At 36.0% G+C, this 15,226-nt stretch overlaps 1 protein-coding gene across 2 annotated transcripts in view; it reads left to right on the top strand.

Annotated features, from left to right (window-relative positions):
* Nucleotides 1-8,803, top strand: part of LOC140441242 (uncharacterized) — a 71,455-nt gene extending 62,652 nt beyond the window's left edge. Inside the window, exons 4-5 of one of the 2 annotated variants that reach the window (XM_072531837.1) lie at nt 4,910-4,988; nt 8,274-8,803. In XM_072531837.1, the coding sequence (XP_072387938.1) occupies nt 4,910-4,988; nt 8,274-8,279 (85 nt within the window). In that variant the 3' untranslated portion in view covers nt 8,280-8,803. The remainder of the gene's footprint in view (nt 1-4,909; nt 4,989-8,273) is intronic. The other variant, XM_072531838.1, reaches the window with a different exon arrangement.
* Nucleotides 8,804-15,226: the final 6,423 nt, after the last annotated feature.

The raw sequence follows: 15,226 nt of genomic DNA, 5'->3' as shown, positions 1-15,226 counted from the left end.
TACGGAGATGTTGAAGAAGTACGACAACAAAGCATAAAAGCAAGCAAAGCCGCGGGATCTCTTAATGACACAATCTGGAAGAACAAACACCTAAGACAAGACACAAAAACAAGAATCTATAAAGCAGCAATTAGACCTATATTAACATACACGGCGGAGACAAGATCTGACACATCTAAACCGAGACGACTACTAGAAATAACAGACATGAAAATACTCCGACGAATATCAGGTAAAAGTCTGTTGGATAGGGAGAGAAGCGAAAACATAAGAAGAGCATGCAATATAGAAGACATACATGGATGGGTAACAAAACGGAAACAGGAGTAGAACGAACACATTAGTAGAATGGCAGAGGATAGGATAGTATGAATAGCACGAGATAAGTCACCAAATGGACGAAGAAGTATTGGCAGACCAAGAAAAAGATGGTGCGATAATTTAAACACTTTAGGAGGCTAATATTGAAGTAGAAACAGGCTTTAAAGCCTACATACTTTTAGCTTTTGAGGGTGTTCCAGATTAAGTTGATTCCTACATAGAAAGATTAGAACATTTGTTCACTGTTAATGTTGTAGAAGAAAATATAAAGGTTTCAATGTAAATCACAATAGGAGGTACGAGTCTTTTTCAGGTATTAAGAAACTTAGTGGCCCCACAGAAACCAATCGACTTTACGTTCGAAGAAGTGACAGGTAAACTGATTAAATATTTTTCTCCACCTATTTTCGAAATCTATGAACGTTTTGTTTGCAATTGTCCAAAAACCTGATCAATCTATCTCTGAGTACGGTGTGGAGCTAAGGAAGTTAGCAAATTCTTGTAATTTTGGACAGTTTCTAGAAGATGCTCTAGGGGTAGGTTTGTGGGATTAGGAACGAAGGAATCCAAAAGAAGTTGCTGGGTGATATAGGATTAACATTTCAGGGTGCTTCTCAGTTAGCCTTGGCCTCAGAAGTAGCACAGAAACAAGTGAAATTGTTGTCCGAAATGTATTAAACAAAGACAAGCAAAGAAATCCAAAGTTTAAATAAACTTTTGGCACAGATCAAAATACCTATAATCGCCTGAGAACAACTTGTAACAATTGTGGCAGAAGTCATAGAGGTAAATGTCCTGCTGAAAAATGTAGATGTTTTAATTAAACTTTGATCAAATGAAAGGCAGATATCGAGCACAGTTTATTAATTAAATCTTGCCCAAGTACTTTCGCTTCCTAGAGCATCTTCATCAAATTTGGTCTATCCAACAATCTTTGAGAATGTCATAAATATAAAATTGTACATTAACACCATACGACACTAGTCATGTTAATCTTCATACAGTGAGTTATGAGTCAAATTCTGCGTACCATGTAACCTTAAAGATAAACAATAAAAATTTAACCTTTGAGGTAGATACTGGTGCAAGTAGAACAGTAATGTATGTATCCAAATTTAACGATGTACTAAATCTAGTTTTAGAACCTGTAAATTACAAACTTACAATTAAATACATATCAATTACCATTAAGTTATGCACCATATGTTACAGTTAGTATATTTAAAACTAAAAAAATGTGATGATTTTTTTAGAAATGCTAATCATGGATTGGTCTTAATAAGATCTTTTTGTTGAGGGTTGTTTGATAGAAGTAAAAATTTAAAACAAAAGTTTGCTTTATACAATTGGTAAATTTAACAGAAAAAAAGGTTCTCAAGAGTTAGACGAAAAAAAGACCTAACCTTGGATGGCGTTCTGCCCCAAATTTTATTATTCTTACCTTTAGGGGGAGTCAATAGAAGTGTAAATTTAAATTTGCAACTAAACGTAACCGTTGCGTTAGCCGCCATCTTGAATTTTAAAATGAAAAAGACAATGAAAGAAATTGAAATTGTATACAATACAGGGTGGTCCTTAAGTAATTGTACAAAAAGAAACAGTAGATTTTACACTTTAAAATATTACGATTTAAGCCAAATTTCTTTAATAAAATGTTGATATTAAGAAAGATACAGGGTGTTAAAGAGCAAAATTAAAATTTTATTTTTCGCTATAACTTTCATGTTTGTAAACATTTATGTATAAAAAATTAAAATTGGGTACTTTTAAATATGACAAATTATAATTTGATACATACTTTGATGTAACTGATAGAGGGCGCCACTTATGCCACATATGGTGTAAAAATTTGCACTTAACTTTTTTGCTCTTTAAGTTACCTGTATTTGGGATAAAAAATATTAAAGATACATTATTTTAACAAAAAAAAGGTATACTTGTTAATAACTTTAAAACTCAATCGCATTTTAAAAATCAGCTGCATAATTCTGATCTAAGGCAATTACTCCATGCAACGAAGAAAAAATAGACAAAAACATTAATACTTCTGAATTTTGGTATAAAATACCTTTAACTTAAGTTAATCGTTAACAAAATATTAAATAAAATAAATATATCAGCAGGATAATTAATAATAGGATTTGACAAAATAACAGAATAATAGGATTTTACATAAAACATTTTACGTTTTATGTTAAATTAAAGTCATAATCAAAACATTTTGTTTACAAATCAAATCAAGAAATATTTAAACTAAATAACATAACTTTTTGTCAAAGTAAGTGTTCGATATGTCCACCATTTTCTTTAATTCATTTGTCAATATATTCCATCAAAGATCGTTTCATATTAAATAGCATCATTGGTTCTAAAGAAACTGCTGCAGTATTTATTTCTTCCCATAGTTGGTTGCGAATGTTTATGGGATTTTTATAGACATGTTGTTTTAATGCGTCTCAAGCACCAAAATCAAGCGGATTAAATTCGGGGCTACGTGGTGGCTATATTGTATAATGGATAAATATATTCTTTTGGATACATATCCAAATCTTATAGTATATTATGGAACTACATCTTATTTGTCGTAGAAGTTAAATAATGTATTAAACTTTGATTTATCTCGTTAATTGGTTACTTATATACACACGGAATAACCTATCGATGACATTACTTATTTATATGATTACGTTACAGCTTACTAGTAACTATAATTACATCTCGAACAAATGGATTATTCTGATTTACTAACCAACTAATATTATGCTGAACTAAATTGCCTGTGTGTTTACTATACTCATACCAATGTCGGTTATTAGGACAACGATGATGTTTGTGTAAAAATGCTGAGCCTTTCAGGTTAGATTTGTAGCAAAAGTATTATGAAACAGGACACATATTGTGTTATTCAATACCTGTGCTCTAGTTTCTATTTGTCCTAATAAAAATGGGTAAAGAATTTACGTAATGAACAATAAGTATTCTTTTCGGATTTTTTATAAATTAAATAATTATATCAATATCTCACCACATTGCCAAGGAATATGGCTATCACAACCAATCTAACGTTCAGAAAAGTTGTATCTAACTGTCTTCTCTCTAGAATGTGGTGGTGTACCACCTTGCATAAATCACATATTTTGGGTTTTTAGCATTTTACAATAGAGAAAAAGTAATACAATGTCATTATAGAAACTTAAGAAGCGATAGCAAAGGGAACTTGTAAACATGATGACGACCAACGTCTGAATACGGACACGGCACCTAAAGAAGAAGATGAAATATCTTTTCTCCAATAAGATATTTAGCACCCATAACAAAGCATTTTGTGATGTTACATTATCATCTTTGAGTTGTTTTAATACGAATAAACTATAAATTTTTCTTATCTACAGGTATTCAGTGCTTTATCGCACAAATATCAAACTAAGAATTATTATGCAGCTGACTTATAAAATGCATTTATCTCGAAAACGGTTGAATTTTCAGGTTACTAACAAGTATACCTTTTCTTTCTAAAAATAAAGTATCTTTAATATTTTTCAACACAAATAGAGCTAACTTAAAGAGCAAAAAAGTTAAGCGCAAAACACATGTGGCATATGTGGCACCCTCTATTAGTTACATTAAAGTAAGTATAAAATTATAATTTATCCTACTCAAAAGCATCCAATATTTGTCCAAAAATATTTACAAACGTAAAAGTTATAACGAAAAATAAAATTTTAAATTTCCACTTTAACACCCTGTATCTTTCTTAGTATTAACATTTTATTAACGCAAGTTGGCTTAAATCGTAGTATTTTAAAGTGCAGAATCTACGGTTTCTGTTTGTACAATTACTTAAGGACCACCCTGTATATTTCTCTTCATTTTTTCTGGGGTAAATTCACTTACTTAGTAAAGTTAATAATAAACGAGATACTTCAATAATCTTGCTTCCTCCTCTTCCACAATGTTTTCCCTTAACTCGGACAATATCGACCGTAAGAAAAAATTTAAAAAAAGAAATTGTAGGAAATCGCATTTGGAACAACTTCAGTTTTTACCATTTTTGCCGAAAAGTGGAAAATGCCGGAGATATTGAGCAAAACGGTTCTCTTTTAAAATAAAGATGGCGGCTGAAGCAACGGCGGAATTCAGTCGCGATTTTAAATTTACGTTACTATTGACCCCCTAAACTTAGAATAATAAAATTTGGGGCAGCTTGCCATGCAAGGTCAAATGCTATCCCGACTAGACTATCTGACAAGTAAGTCATTTGAACTACTACTACTACTTTTATAAAATCCCAAAATTGGCTATTTGAAGTACATAATCTGTGAGGTTTTCCTGTTTATATTTAGTTAATTACTTTGTTGTACTAGATGGTTTTTGAAAATCTGCAAATAGACAAATCAACTATGTTTGAGTAATATTTAATTGCATTTTTAAAATCAAAATTGGACTGTTGGCACATATTTAACATTATTTATAATTTACTTATTAGTTTTACAATTATTGAACAAAGCATATAGCAAATATCATTCCTCTTTTGTATTTTTTTTTAATAATATAATTACACAAATCACATAAATCATCTTTGTTGCAGAAATAGATATGGTAACAGGGAAATGCTAGTAGAAGACGATTATTGTGAAAAACAAATGAATGATTTAGAACATTTTTCAGTAAGTAAAAATTTTGTATATAGATCATCATCATCATATCATCCTCATGATCATAACCTCTTTGATCCCTTCCGATCTTGTTTACCAGCTTCTTCTATCCTTCCCTCTTTTTCACTTTCTTTGTTGCTTCCTTTTATGTTATTCTCCTTTAGTTCTTTTTAGTTTATTTTATTTTGTTCTGGTTAAATTTCTAGTGTTTTTTTATGTGTATGTTTTGTCTTTTCTTCTTTTTCATGGAGTCTTGTAATGCAAGCCTATCAAGCAATGCTTGATGATAATCTTCTTAATGTATGACTAATCCATCACTACTTAAGGTTCCTAATTGTAATTTTCAATTTTTCATGATTAGTTAACCTTTATAGTTCTGTATTTGCGATTATAGTTGACCCTATAAAGCGTCACAGTATTTCTTTCGTTTATTGAAGTTATCGAAGACCAGACCTTCCGCAGTAAGCAAAGATAATTTTATACAAGCCCTATTCTCCATTGTATGTTGCTCGTTGTGTTTTATGTAGTTCAATTTAGAAGTTTTGTTCTTATTAAATGGTAAGGCATATATCACCAGCAAAGTCCACGTCTTCTAGTTTCTCGAATCTATTCCATTGTATTAATATCTAAGAATGTTATAAATAATGTTGGTGTAAAAATACACTTCTTTTTTAATATTTATTTATTGTGACAGTTTGCGCTCATGTTCTACTTTTTCCGTGTAGGTACTCATCGTAGAAACATCGTAATCATCCTTATGTATTTATCTGATAATCCATATTGTTTTAATATAACCCACATTATTTTCAGTTAATTATATCAAACGCTTCTTTACGCCATTGGTTTGGAGATAATTTACTTTACTTTAGAAAGTTTACTTTTCCTACCCTGGGCATTCCCCTAAAACCACCCCTGGCTCTTAGGGGAAAAACGTAAAAAATCGATTTACCAAAAATCTGTGCGTGTTAGAAAAAATATTTCAAATAACAAATGTAGCTGAGACAATTTTAGCATCGGTTATTACTTCATAATTTTCAAATCAAAATATTCCGAAAACGGTAAACAGTATCGAGTTTTATCTAGAGTACCTTTTTGGCGTAAAATTGTATGATATTGTTGTGAATTTATTAATTGTTATGTCTTTAATTTATAATGTCTTTATCAAAAGGTTCTTATCTAAATTTATTAAAAAGCACAATAACTGATATTAATTTATTTATCACTAAATATACATAATTTATTTTTAAGCGAACGTAACATTTTATATCGCGGGCGCGAATCTTCTTTATTAACTGTCCCTTCCAAATAAAATGTCCTGTTAATATATGCCAGTGCCGTTATCTCGAAAAGTCTAAAACCTTCTTGAGTAGACGACGGCGAAACGGTAAAGGCAAACTGGATTTCCCTCGCATCGGTTCGACCTTTTTTTCTGGAAGGTCGTTCAGGTAAATAGAAGCCTTTTGTAAAATCTAAAACATATTAGAATTAGTCATCATATATTTACAGTTATTTTTAGGCCAGGATATTTATAGTAACAATATTTAAGTTCACTTGAAATTTATAATTAATAATTCTACCTTTAAAAAAGTTATGTTGAATAATACTTGGTACGAACTTTACAACTAGCCCCCTCTATGAGAGTTAGATATATAAACAAATTCATGGTATGTCTCAGCCTTTCAAAATATATTCATATATATAAAAATTCATTACAATGTTACCAGTAGTTTCGGCAAAATCGTAAAAATATGAAACTTTTTTTTCTTAATCACCCTTTATCTTGAAAGCGGCTTCCCATTGACCAATTGACCTGGAAATCCCTAAAATCGCTACAATACGCGATTGTAAAAGTAGGCGATTTTCAAGTCAGGAAGTCAGCCAACAAAAAAATGGACAAACCACTAACAAAAACCGGCGACAGACAACAACAAAAAATAAACAAAAACAAAAAACCCGGGCACTTAGGGCCCAAACTCTTGAGCACCAAGTCCTTGAACCGGACGTTGCCCGGAGCGGAAGCTTGAGGCCCAAGCAAGCAATTTTAGTTTCGCGGAAAACTCATTAGAGGATTATAGGACTAAAAGGGAATAGGGATAAATTAGGGAACCATGTTGGACTTCTATTACCCAGGACTCCCACATGAAGAGCATTTGGCTGATAGTTGTGCCTGTAGGGGGAAATGGAATGGTCTGGAGCATTGGAGCGAGGTGGAGTGACTCCTGTTTTACTCGAGTTAATACATCTCACTCCAATGAATTGTTACACCTGAACGTAATTCTAAGGGGTAAACATGTCTCACAGGCTGGGTTTAATTAAATTGCTTGCTTGCTTCAGGAAGTCAGTCCCTCACGGGCTCTCGAGTCACCTGCACTCTAGGGGCTCTGCTCCTTCTTAAACTTCCAGACTCTGCTGCTGATTTATTATTTCAACTACATATTGGTGTTTTATTTTGTTATGTAAGGAATAGCTTGTCTTTTTCAAGACAAGCTATACCAAATACATCAACTGTCCATAGCCAAAATGTACTGAGCAGAGGATTCTTCACCTGTGACGGTCGAAGCCCGCTGCAAAACGTATAAGGACACAAAGGCGATTCGACCCCTTTCTCTGATGAAACAACGCTTTCCTTTTTTTGAAATACCGTGAATATGTATTTTAAAATTATAAAATATATATTGTAAAAATTATAAAAAAAAACAGGTCAACATTTTAAAACTTCTTGACAGAATCTCACAGAAATCTAGGTAGGTAACACAAGGGCTTTCAAATAAGGTCTTATATGCCATATGACGTGCGTTTTATGGTTCAGAAAATAGTTTGGAAGAGGCAACCTTCAGACACGCACTGTAAATACACATGCCTTAGAGTTTGTGACAGAATTTCTTACTATCCCGTGCTTGTTGTTCCTATTTCTCTCAGCTCTTCATAACCATTTATTTCTTGATCATCCTTTTCTTCATTTATCTCCATCGCCTGCTATTAGTACTCTCTCAACCTGTGTGTTACCTTACTACTTTTTACATTGTCCATTCTGTACTTTATGTCTATCAAAGCCATCATTTACCAATATTGTGAACCTATTTCACTGCTGTACATAGTTGACTATCTACATCTGATCTGTTGTACATAATTTATTTTTTATCTGTAATAATAATCTTTTAAAGCTAATTGTATGTAGCTTTATAACCATTCTTTGTGTTTATATAAAATCGCTATTCAGGACAATCACCGTTTAATACATTTTTACGATCATATCCCGTATACGCATTTACTAATACAAATATTTTTCTTTTTCAGATCTAACCATGGTTTCTAGTACACTAACATTTATAATTCCTACCTGCAACCAAAGAGATTACAGTTATAATTATGAAAAAAACGAGAAAAGAGTTTACTGAACTGCATCTAGAGATAAGCCCACGATCGACCCACCATCAACCATCATTAGCATGGAATGGATGGAAAACGGTTTATTTATTATTTATAGATTGTGATATATCTCTACATTCACTCATGTTTAGTTAGAAATGCCTTCGTCTGACAGAGAACCTATATGTCTATTAGACCGAAGTGAAATACATATTATTTTGTAAATAGTTCTAACAATACGCCGGTAAAGACTAGATATATTTTTAATCTTTTGTAGTGTTTAGAATATTGTGTTTTTACTGGGTGACATATCGATATGTCGAAATAACATTATCATATCTAAAAAAATCAAAATTAAATTAAGTTTTAGTATAAAAGAATTCCAGCATTGTAGCTGTATTAATGCTAAACTTGGTAGATATAAGATTACAACTGTCCGATATCAAACCAAATGTAAAAGAACTTGGTTAAAACAAGACACAGCTTTAATACTCTCATTATTGTTGAGAGTTTTATAAAGCCTTATGATTTTGAATTTATAAGTAGCATCATACAATACAAACACAATATTCTTTCACTAATTTGATAAAGCTTCCTATAGAGATAATATATTTTGAACTTTAGAATTTTTACTGTAATATTTGATAACAAGGTGGGGCAAATAATATTGTTGTGAATTTATTAAAAGGTTCAATATTTATAACACTTACGGATTTAATTTATTTCTTTATTTATTTTAACTTATCTGACAATAATTTATTATATCCGTACGTGACAAATTCGCGTGCGCGGGTCTTGAGAATTAACTGTCCCTCCATATAAAAATGTTGTATTTATATACGAAATCCTGATATACTAGAACAGCATCGAAAGATCGAGAAGCTTGGCCGGCTCATTCACCATAATTTTGGTTCTAGACTTCCACCGAAATTTCTACAATAAAACAGAATAATTAGTCATAAAAGTTAGGCCAGTATATTTATCGTAACATTGCCCCCCTCTTAAAAGATGGTTCCTCCTGGAACCTTGTCGGGACTGGAACCGGAACTGTATGCTGGTATCGGCAACTGGACCCTCTTTTACAACTTCCAGTTGTATAAAAATGACAAGGGACGGTTTTCTCTCCGCACCAGTAACTATGCGGATTGCAACAGACTAACACCTGGACTTCGGTGTCTTTAAAGATCTCCTCCACCATATTTCGGATAACCCTCCAATCTAATTGGCGGCACTCCAACTTTGGCATGGCTAACTTTTGCACGTCGGACTCTAGTACGTGCCCTCTCAATTGAAGTAAGGCTTCCCATACATCTCGGTAGGTAGGTTGGTCACGGGCAGTGTCTTTTGTTACCAGGTAGAAAAGGTAACGTGATGCATCTTGGAGTTTCAAGGTTTTACCGGACGCTGGCACTTGGCATTGAAGTTCTGCAACTCGACCAAACTTCCTTCGAAAGACGGATGCCAACCCTGGTGCGTCTTTGATACTGGCCGGGATGGTAAGGGCCAGCGAGTAGTCATCGGGGAGCGCGAGTAGATCTTGCTTTTCTTCAGTGGTAACACCATGTCTCGCTTTACCGGTACCTCCATAGGCACCCATGAATTCCTCAAACGTGAGGTCAGACACATCTTGGACTTGGTTTACTTCCACTTCTTCATCTACGTCGTGGTCACCTTCGAAAGATGCCAACCGGTTATGGTGTACTATCATCGGCTTTCCCCTCGGAATCTTGCTTATTCGGTAGATGACATCGTTGATCTTCTCCATGATGAGGTATGGACCTTCCCAAAACTGCTGCAATTTGGGAGAACAACCTTTTCGCTTCTTGGGATTATACAGCCATACTTTGTCGTTCTTCTTAAAGCAACCCTTTTCGGCTTGTGTATCGTACCGTTTCTTCATTCGGTCGCTAGCGATCTGAAGGTGGGAACGGACCAACTCATGTACATCGTCCATTCTTCTTCGTAATTCGATCACATAATCTTCACCTGCTACATCTTCTCCAGGTCGACACCCAAACTCTAGATCACAAGGTAGTCGCATTTCGCGTCCGAATAGGACTTTCGCTGGTGTCTGGCCTGTTGATTCGTTAACAGCAGATCTGTAGGCCATTGTGAAGAACGGAAGGTATTGGTCCCAGTCTCGCTGATGATCGGACACCATCTTTGTCAAATATTTGCCAACTGTCCTATTCATCCGTTCTACCATACCATCAGATTGCGGATGATATGCTGTAGTTCTTGTTTTCTTCATGCCTAGTCTATCACATATTCCTTGGAATAGATCGCTTTCGAAGTTCCTGCCTTGGTCACTATGGATCTCCAAAGGCACTCCAAATCGGCTGATATATTCTTGGATCAACTTATCTGCAACGGTGGCGGCCTTCTGGTCTGGAAGTGCGTAAATCTCGACCCACTTACTGAAGTAATCCATTACTACCAGCATGTACTTGCCTCCATTTTCACTTTCTGGAAATGGCCCAGCGATGTCCAAAGCTATTCTTTCAAACGGGCTTCCAACATTATATTGTCTCATAGGAGCTCTCCTTTTTCGGTAAGGCCCGTTACTCGTGGCACAAATAGTACATTTCTTACACCAGTCTTTTACATCGTCGGAACTGTTCATCCAATAAAACCGTTCCCGAATTCGCTGAAGGGTTTTCCTTACACCAAAATGCCCTCCCGATGGACTGTCGTGTAACTGACGAAGTACTTCGGTTATTCTGCTCTTTGGGATCACCAACTGTCTTCTCTTCTCTGAACCGTCATCATTTTCCAGGACTCGTTTAAGCAAGCCATCTTCGATGATAAATGAGTCCCACTGGGCCCAATACGTCTTAACTACTGAGCATAGGTTTGATATTTCCTGCCAAGGTGGTCGACGGTTTTCCTCTTTCCATTTTCGGATTTTCTGTATAACTGGATCTCTCTCTTGTTCTTCCCTGATCTTAGTAGGCGTCCAGTCGTCGTTGACAATCGTCGTTCTTAGCACTGCTGCTTCCTTGGATTCCGTTTTGTTGCAGTGGGAACACTCTGCTGAGCATGGCCTTCTGGAAAGAGAATCAGCGTTTCTGTGGCTAACTCCGGCCCGGTGCTCAATCTTAAAATCGTATTCTTGGAGTCGTTCGATCCACCTGGCTATCTGACCCTCTGGATTCTTAAACTGCATCAACCACTTAAGGGCGGCATGGTCGGTTCGGATTAGAAACTTTCTGCCATAGAGATATTGATAGAAGTGCTCTACTGATTTCACTACTGCCAGAAGTTCTCTTCTCGTGACGCAATAATTCCGTTCTGGTTTTGAAAGAACTTTACTAAAATATCCGAGGACTCGTTCCTGTCCTCCTTGAATCTGAGACAGCACTCCTCCAATTCCCACATTACTTGCATCCGTATCTAAGATGAACTCTCCTTCTGGCAGTGGATACCCCAAAATTGGTGCTGTTATTAAATGCTTTTTCAACGTTTCAAAGGCATTTTGGCAGTCTATATCCCAGCGGTATTCTCTTGATTCCTCTGTAAGTCGCGTTAATGGCTTAGCGATATCTGCAAACTTCTTAATAAACCTCCGGTAGTAAGTACATAGTCCAAGAAAACTTCTCACTTGATGTTTGTCAGTTGGTTTTGGCCATTCCTTAATGGAATCGATTTTTCCCTTATCCACGGCCACTCCTTCTTTACTGACTATATGACCCAGATAATTGACTTTACCTTGAAATAGCTGGCACTTCTTGGGGTTTAGCATCAATTGGGCAGCTTTAAGTCGATTAAAAACGTTTTCTAAATTCCTCAAATGATCTTCGAATGTCTCCCCCAAGACGATTATGTCATCTAAATAAACCAGGCATGTTTTCCAAGATAACCCTCTCAACACATTTTCCATAAGCCTCTCAAATGTCGCAGGAGCATTACAGAGTCCAAATGGCATAACGTTGAATTGCCACAATCCAGATCCTGTGGTGAAGGCTGTCTTTTCTTTATCTACTGGGTCCATTTCTACCTGCCAGTATCCAGACTTCAAATCCAAAGTAGAAAACAATTTACTTCCAGCCAATGTGTCCAATGTGTCATCGATCCGAGGCAGAGGATAACTATCTTTCTTGGTAACGTTGTTCAGCAAACGGTAATCCACACAGAACCTCGTCGTTCCGTCTTTCTTCTTAACCAGGACCACCGGAGAGACCCATGGGCTCGTAGAAGGTTCTATCACCCCGTCTTTCTTCATTTCCTGAACAATCGTTTCAGCTTCCTCTCTTTTCGCCTGTGGTAATCGTCGAGCTGTTTGACGAATTGGCTTAGCATTACCAGTATCAATTTTATGCTTAACAACCGTAGTTCTTCCCGTCTGTCCTCCTTTCGGTACGAAAATATCACGATACTGCCGAAGAAATTCCCTTAATTTCCTTTTCTCCATCTGATTTAGAGACTGTCCTGCAACTGCAACCATTTGGTCGAATTTATCGTTGGAATTATCAGATGTTGTCGCCTGACGGATTAGGGATGTCACAGGTACACAAGTTCCTACTTTTGTCTCTTTCTTTATGGTCACTGGGTAGTCGTTGACATTGATAAGTCTCACAGGAATTTCTTTAGCCGAAGTCACCAATTCCTTTCCAATTATGATTCCACGGCCAACCTCATCGTCGTGGTTCCAAGGCTCCATCATAACAGGTCTCCCTTCGTCTACAATTCCCTGTAGTCGCGCTACTATGATCGTTTCGCTTCTCGCAGGCACGACTGTATCTTCTGTAATGGCTGCTTGCACAGTGTTGTCATTATGTGGATGGAAAAATACCTCCTCGTTGCCAACTTTGATTACCTTATTCTTAAAATCCAATTGGAATCCATGCATATTCATTACGTCCATTCCTAATATAACATCCTCTTCGATGTCAGCAACTATAACAGTATGGACGAACTTTTCTGCTCCAATTCCCAATTGTACCTGGATTTCTCCATGAATGTTGGCATTTTCACCTGTAGCGGTCCGAAGTTGTAACCTCGTTGGTAACAGTTTCTTTCGGCTGTTTATAACTGTCGGGCGTATAATGGTTCTGGTCGCTCCGGTATCCACCAACAACGTATGTCTTTTACCATTTATTTCTCCATCTACATATACACTATCTTCACGACATTTCAAAGAAGCTATTAGTATAAGAGGGTCTTTGGAAAAGTTCCGGGTCGAAGCTGCTCCCCTAAAGCCGACTCGTTCTGGTTTTTCCGATGGTGAGTTTCTTGATTTTATGGTCTTCGTTTTCTTGCATGTCATGCTTTTTATCAAATTAAAGAGCTGGTCAAGTTTATCTTCATCTCCTTCCTCTTTTACAGTCCTAACTTTACTGTACCCGCCAGAGGCCTGCGTAGCTGACTCGTATTCGAGGGCGGCGGATAAGACATCAACCAGCGTCTTGTGACGAGCTAATCGTAGTGTTCTCTGCATTTCATGATCACGAAGACCATCAATAAACGTTTGAACGGCCAATTTTTCCATCATGTCTTCGGGAGCTGTTGGATAAGCATATCGTACTAATCTGGCAATATCTACCTCATATTCTTGAAGAGCCTCATCTTTCTTCTGTCTACGATTTTTAAGCTGCGACTGATATACATGCTCCAAATGTTCGTGGCCATATCGCATATTTAACCTCTTCTTCAGTTGTTCGAAATCATCGGTCTCCTCTACTGCTATGGTCTGAAGCACATCTAGGGCATCTCCTCGAAGAGCGATAGTCAGGTTTACCGCCTTTTCTTTTTCAGACCATCCATTTGCTCTTGCGGCTGATTCGAACTGTTTCATGTAGTTGTTCCATGACGATTTTCCATCGAAAGTTGGGACTTTCACATGGACAGAACCTCCACTTCCTTCAAATTTCGGCCGTGTTTCCAACTTACATTTCGTCTCTTCTTCTTTTGTCTCCACTGTAATTGGATTGTTTCCTCTCTCTGCTGTCCCTGTTTCCTCCATCTTCCTTTCCATCTCTTTAATCTTTTCTTCGAAGGCCAACATATCGGCAGCAACTTGGTTTTTTAACGAAGACACTCTATCGTCAAGAGCAGATATCTCTGAAGTGACTTTAGAGATGTTAGCAGAAACTTTGCTTTCCAGAGAAGAAATCTCGTTAGAAACTTTGCTTTCTAAAGAAGCGATGTTGCCGGATACTTTGTTCTCCAATGATGCGATGTCGCCGGAAACTTTGTTCTCTAATTTCGAAATCGACGAGATGACAGCATCTTCAAATATATAAGTCTCTGGATCTAGTCCTTCTTCTAGCAAAGCGTTCTTTAGTCGTTGGACTAACTCAGCCTTTTTTCCGGTAGAAGCTAATTCTCTGTCTTCGAGATGTCTTCTTAAATTAGTCACTGTCAGCTCATAAATCGTAGCCATTTTCACAATTTATTTTATATTCACTTGTAATTTATTTTCGCAATTTATCTAAGTATTCCACTGTTCTGACACCATTTGTTGTGAATTTATTAAAAGGTTCAATATTTATAACACTTACGGATTTAATTTATTTCTTTATTTATTTTAACTTATCTGACAATAATTTATTATATCCGTACGTGACAAATTCGCGTGCGCGGGTCTTGAGAATTAACTGTCCCTCCATATAAAAATGTTGTATTTATATACGAAATCCTGATATACTAGAACAGCATCGAAAGATCGAGAAGCTTGGCCGGCTCATTCACCATAATTTTGGTTCTAGACTTCCACCGAAATTTCTACAATAAAACAGAATAATTAGTCATAAAAGTTAGGCCAGTATATTTATCGTAACAATATGTTTAAAGTCAAAAATTAATATCACAAATTAATGGTATAGAGACAGATTTTAATCTTTTACTGTGAGTGAACTAGACGCTTAATACGATATTTTATG

Source organism: Diabrotica undecimpunctata, chromosome 5, assembly GCF_040954645.1.
Source record: "Diabrotica undecimpunctata isolate CICGRU chromosome 5, icDiaUnde3, whole genome shotgun sequence".
In the NCBI taxonomy this organism is placed as follows: Eukaryota; Metazoa; Arthropoda; class Insecta; order Coleoptera; family Chrysomelidae; genus Diabrotica; species Diabrotica undecimpunctata.
This window is presented reverse-complemented; position numbering and strand designations above follow the sequence as displayed.